Genomic DNA, 5787 nt, shown 5'->3' on the forward strand with positions numbered 1-5787 from the left:
GCTAAAGAGATACTAGACCGCATTGCCAAACACAATATGGAATGGGTGGATGATACATATGATGGAAGAATTGACAGGAGAAGGAGATCTTAGAACGTTAATTCTATTGATGCCAACGCAATAGCCACACTTTCTGCTCAAGTGGCTACGATGACTAGCCTTCTGCAGAACATAATGCTAGGAAACGCATCAAATCAGCAGAAGGTGAATCAGGTAGAGGCTTTTGGGCAGCCCATGGTCAGTTATGTGGGCTGTGGAGATTCTCACTCCTATGCTGAATGTCCGCAAAACCCTTAGTTAGTATGCTTCATAAAAAACAATCCATTCTCTAATACATATAACCCTGGATGGAGAAACCATCCAAATTTTTCTTGGATAGGAGGAAATCAGCAAGAGCACCACCCAGGTGCAAACCATCAGCAAAGGAATGGACCGCCGCCTGCATTTCAACAAATGCATCAGCAACGTCAACAACCCTTCAATAGAGGACAGGCGTCGAGCTCAGGATCTTCGCTTGAGAACCTATTAAAGGAATACATAGCCCTGAATGACGCGTTGCTGAAAAACCAGGCGTCATCTATCAGAAACCTGGAGATCCAGGTAGGGCAGATAGCAAGCGAGTTGAAAAACAAGCAGCCTGGAGTTCTACCTAGCAATACCGAAACACCTGGGAATAATAATGGGAAGGAGCAATGTCATGCGGTGACGTTGCGGAGTGGAAGAGCTCTTGAAGAAAGAAGAATGAATCCAAGAAACAGCAGTCCTTTGAAAGAACGCATTACATGTTCAATGGATCAGAAAGAATGAACGCCCGAAACCACAAGCCATTTGGCAACTAGTACGTCTAACGCGGAAAAGCCTGAGGTGCCGCTGAACGCACCATTCTCTAGGCGTTTGATGAAGAAGAATGATGAACATCAATTCAAGCGCTTTCTTGAGCTTCTAATGCAGATGCACATCAGTGACGTGCATAAAGGTGAGAAAGAAGCTTTGGAGCAGATGCCAACATATGTAAAATTTTTTAAGGACATTTTGACGAAGAAGAGAAGAGTCAGTGAGAAAGAAGTAATAGCGCTAACACGGGAGTGTAATGCGTTAGTAAGTAACAATCTACCAAAGAAGCAGAAGGACCCTGGGAGCTTCACAGTTCCTTGTTCGATAGGAGGATTGGATGTGGGTCATGCATTGTGCGATCTTGGAGCCAAATTAATCTCATTCCACTTTCAATTTTTAAGAAATTGGGAATTTTCGAAGCACAACCTACTTCTGTTACTCTTCAGCTTGCTGACAGAACAATTAAGTACCCAGAAGGGAAGATTGAAGACGTTTTGGTGATGGTTGACAATCTCATATTCCCAGCAGACTTTATTATCTTAGACTATGAAGCAGATAAGGAGGTACCAATTATCCTTGGATGTCCATTCTTAGCTACTGGGAAAGTTTTAATTGACGTGCATAAAGGTGAATTAGCTATGCGCGTGGACAATAAAGGGGTGAAGTTTAATGTGCTCAACGCATTAAAGTTCTCAGATAGTGAAGATTGTCAACTAAATAGTATTGAGTTGCCTGAAGAAGAGACCCATTTATGTGAGGTCCTCGCATTGGAGGAAAACCTTAAAGAATCAGAGCCGCCAAGTCTGAGTGAGCGGCGGAAAAATCCAACGCGTCCATCACTTGAAGAACCACCAGAACTCGAGTTGAAACAGTTACCTGGACACTTGAAATATGCATTCCTTGGAACCAACAACACTTTACCTGTGATCATTTTCGCAAATCTCACAGAGCCTAATGAGCAATCTCTCTTGTAGATGTTGAAAAAGCACAAGCATGCAATAGGCTGGACGCTTGCAGATATCCGTGGCATTAGTCCATCTTATTGCATGCATAAGATTAAGCTTGAAGAAGGGAATTCGGGGTAAATCGAGCCTCAAAGAAGGCTAACCCCATAATGAAAGAAGTGGTTAAGAAAGAGATTTTAAAATGGTTAGATGTGGGAGTTATTTATCCAATATCTACAGTAGCTGGGCAAGTCCAGTCCAATGCATCCCCAAGAAAGGGGGAACGACCGCGATAGTCAACAGTAATAATAAACTCATACCCTCTAGAACTTTCACGGGCTGTCGCATTTGTATGGATTACCGAAAGCTCAACCCAGCAACTAAGAAAGACCACTTCCCCCTTCCTTTTATCGATCAAATGCTTGACATACTTTCGGGTAAAGAATTTTATTGCTTTCTCGATGGTTACTCTGGTTACAACCAGATTCTGATAGATCTGGAAGATCAGAAGAAGACTACATTTACTTGTCCCTTGGAACATTTGCATTCAGACACATGCCCTTTGGGCTGTGTAACGCATCGGGAACATTTCAATGATGTATGATGGCTATCTTCTCTGACTTCCTAGAAAAGACTGTTGAAGTCTTCATGGACGATTTTTCAGTCTTTAGAGACTCATTCCAGTCATGCCTAGATAATTTGGAGTCGTCCTCGCTCGGTGCGAGGAAACAAACTTGGTGCTGAATTGGGAGAAATGTCACTTCATGGTGACTGAAGGAATTTTCTTGAGTAACAAAGTATCTAAGGCTGGCTTGGAAGTAGATGAAGCCAAAATAGATGTCATAGCAAAACTTCCCCTACCTGTAAATGTTAAAACTTTACGAAGTTTTCTAGGGCGTGCTGGCTTCTATAGACGGTTCGTTAGAGGATTCTCTCAGATTGCGCGACCTCTAAGCGCATTACTAGAGGCGAACCGACCTTATGACTTTAATGAAGACTACACTGACGCATTTGAAACTTTAAAGTATGCGTTGACGATAGCCTTAGTACTGATAGCACCGGATTGGACGCAGCATTTTATCCTTATGTACGATGCGAGTGAAGTGGGAGTAGGAACAATGTTAGGGCAGAAGAAGGGTAACTTGATACATCCCATCTCCTACGCGTCCAAAAAGTTAAATGACTCTCAGGAACACTATACCACTACTGAAAAAGAAATGTTGGCTGTAGTGTTTGGTATTGAAAAGTTTCGATCTTAGTTGGTGCGTCAGCCACCATATACACCGACCACTCGGCCATAAAATTCTTGATGAGCAAAATGGACGCTAAGCCAACATTGATAAGATGGGTGCTGCTGGTATAGGAGTTTGATAGTGATATCCAGGACAGAAGGGGAACAGAAAATCAGGTGGCTGACCACCTGTCTAGGCTAGAGAATCAAGAAATGCAAGCCCAAGAAAGTGAAATCAAAGACGCATTTCCTGATGAAAGTCTGTCTAGAGTTGAAGGCAAGGAATCTTGGTATGTGGACATAGTCAATTATTTCACCACCAAGCAATTCCCTAGGAACTTCAACTCTCAGCAAAAGAAACTGTTAGTTCATAACAGCAAGTTTTATTTTTTAGATGAACCGTTTCTATATAAACAAGGCCCTGACTACATAATGCGTCAATGCATCCCAGAGGAAGAGACACAACGCATCTTAGCCGAGTGTCATGACTCTTCTTATGGAGGGCATTTCGGTGGACCAAGAACCGCAGCGAAGGTCCTTCAAAGCGGATACTTTTGGCCCACCCTCTTTAAAGATGCGAGGGAGTTTGTTCGAAAATGTGACCCCTGCCAATGCACTGGGAATATTTCTTCAAGGGACGCAATGCCCTTGAACAATATTCTTGAAGTTGAGTTATTTGATGTTTAGGGCATAGACTTTATGGGACCTTTTCCCCTGTCCTGTGGCCAATAGTACATCCTGCTTATAGTAGATTATGTATCTAAGTGGGTAGAAGCAATGGCCTATGCTAGGATTGATGCGTCCACTGTATCTAAGTTTCTTACCAGGAACATCTTTACACGCTATGGAATGCCAAGAGCCCTGATAAGCGACGAAGGTACACCCTTTATTAATCGCATCATTTCCAAATAACTTGCAAAATATAATGTTAGGCATAAGATTGCCACTGCCTACAATCAACAAACAAACGGTCAAGCGAAAGTATCAAATCGAGAAATCAAGTCCATCCTGGAGAAAGTTGCCAATGCAACGCAAAAGGATTGGGCACAGAGGCTGGATGAGGCGCTCAAAGCCTACAGGACTACTTACAAAACTCCTATAGGTATGTCTCCATACTCTCTTGTATTTGGAAAAGCCTGTCATTTACCTTTAGAGTTAGAGCACAAGGCGTTTTGGCCAGTTAAGAAGTTGAACATGAACTTGGACGCCGCGGGCGCTCAACGCAAAATTCAGCTCAACGAGCTCGAGGAGTGGCGATTGAACGCATACGAGAACAGCAAGTTGTACAAAGAAAAGACAAAGCGTTGGTATGATCAACGCATCAGTAAGAAAGAACTTGTTGGCCAAAAAGTTTTATTGTTCAATTCACGACTGTGTTTGTTTCCAAGAAAACTAAAATCCAGGTGGTCAGGACCTTTTATCATCAAAGCAATCTTCCCATATGGAGCTGTGGAAATAACACAAGAAGATGGCACCAACGCATTCAAGGTAAACAGCCAAAGAGTAAAGCCTTACTTTGAAGATGGACTGGAATGCCAGAAGTCATCTCTCGCACTACGCGAAGCCAGTTGAGCCTGCGTCGAAGTATCCTTACGTTTGCAATGCCATATATGCCAGGGACGCTTCCCCTACCCTTATCTTTTTGCATTTTGTATTTTATGATGCGTTTGAATTTTTTGATTTATTTGTTTGGATATTTTTAGATTGACCGTCTTTGTTTTTGCTTTTACAAAAGTTGGAAACTTGTTTGTTTTTCTTTAAAAAGTTGTGTATGATCGAATTTGGAACAACGGACGCGTTAAACGCAAGTCTAACGCATGGCCCAGTTGAAGGGATGCGTCTCGAGAACAAAAAAACACTCGACTATTTAGATAACCGAGACGACCCTTCAGCTTCACATTTATTGCAGACGTCAGGCGCCGTCTGACGTCAGCCACTAACCTTCCCTCTGCCTATAAAAAGGCCCAACGATTCGAAGTCCTCTTCTTCTACTTCTTCATTTGCACTCTCGAGCCCTCTAAAACAAAAAGAAAGTAAAAAAGAAACCCGAACCTCTCCGTCTCACTCGCTTTTGATTCGCTCGAGCTTCTCCGGCCACCATGTTGTCCGCCTCAGATAGCCAGAACTAGACAATGAGCTTTGGGAATGACTCTTCGGTAAGCTCTTTCTTCTCTTCCTCTGTTTCGATTTCTCCTCCCTCAATCCCTAGAAAAACCACCAAAACCCTCGCGCAAACCAAACCTACACACGGTGGAGCTACCTCTTCCCAGCGGCCGTCCGTTTCGAAACCTTCCACAGCCCCCACGAAACTCCCTTCCAAAGCCTCGAAAGCTACCGTTACCCCTCCGGCCAAGATCCCTCAACCTAAACCTAAAACCCCTCAACCAAAACCCAAAAATACCCTCAAGCCAAGGGCCAAGACACCTACAAAACCAAGGACACGTCCGTCATCTACGGTCACTTTCAAACCCTACACCAAGCCTGCCCCACCACCAGTCATCCCTAACATCACTATGGTAGGTGCAATGCATAATCCACTCCAAGCCTATGCCCACAACGCACCATTACCAGCGGTGCATCCACCACCTCCACTTTCTATCGAGCCCTTGGCCACCATTTATCCCGTGGAATCAGACACGTCGAGCCAACCACCTTCTTCGCCCATCCTCATATCTTCCTCTGGGACGCCTCATACCCCAGTGGGCACCCCTTCATTTACTCCACCCATACCACCCTCTGACAGTCCTGCATCGAGCGCAATCTTGAAGAGTTGGCAGA

At 43.9% G+C, this 5787-nt stretch overlaps 2 protein-coding genes across 2 annotated transcripts; both read left to right on the plus strand.

The window, feature by feature from the left end:
- The first annotated feature begins 897 nt into the window (after positions 1-897).
- Positions 898-1808, plus strand: LOC120077859 (uncharacterized). Its single transcript, XM_039031942.1, has 2 exons — positions 898-1173; positions 1281-1808. The coding sequence occupies exons 1-2, from the start codon at positions 898-900 to the stop codon at positions 1806-1808; spliced, it is 804 nt and encodes a 267-aa protein (XP_038887870.1).
- A 734-nt stretch (positions 1809-2542) lies between these two features.
- LOC150038556 (uncharacterized) lies at positions 2543-4581 on the plus strand. Its single transcript, XM_090313586.1, has 3 exons — positions 2543-2641; positions 3142-3299; positions 3942-4581. Exons 1-3 carry the CDS (start codon positions 2543-2545, stop codon positions 4579-4581), a joined length of 897 nt encoding a protein of 298 aa, XP_090169712.1.
- Positions 4582-5787: the final 1206 nt, after the last annotated feature.

The sequence above is a fragment of the Benincasa hispida genome, chromosome 1, assembly GCF_027475165.1.
Source record: "Benincasa hispida cultivar pf3 chromosome 1, pf3_genome.v1.1, whole genome shotgun sequence".
Lineage (NCBI taxonomy): Eukaryota > Viridiplantae > Streptophyta > Magnoliopsida > Cucurbitales > Cucurbitaceae > Benincasa > Benincasa hispida.

Excerpts from the sequence above, each read along its gene's own strand:
- LOC120077859 (XM_039031942.1), top strand. The coding sequence starts at position 898 with ATGAAGAAGAATGATGAACATCAATTCAAGCGCTTTCTTGAGCTTCTA. Across the intron at positions 1,174-1,280 it reads GTTCGATAGGAGGATTGGAT|CTTGCTGACAGAACAATTAA; the intron begins GTGGGTCATGCA and ends GTTACTCTTCAG.
- LOC150038556 (XM_090313586.1), top strand. The coding sequence starts at position 2,543 with ATGGTGACTGAAGGAATTTTCTTGAGTAACAAAGTATCTAAGGCTGGC. Across the intron at positions 2,642-3,141 it reads TAGCAAAACTTCCCCTACCT|GAGTTTGATAGTGATATCCA; the intron begins GTAAATGTTAAA and ends CTGCTGGTATAG. Across the intron at positions 3,300-3,941 it reads GTTGAAGGCAAGGAATCTTG|GCATAAGATTGCCACTGCCT; the intron begins GTATGTGGACAT and ends ATATAATGTTAG.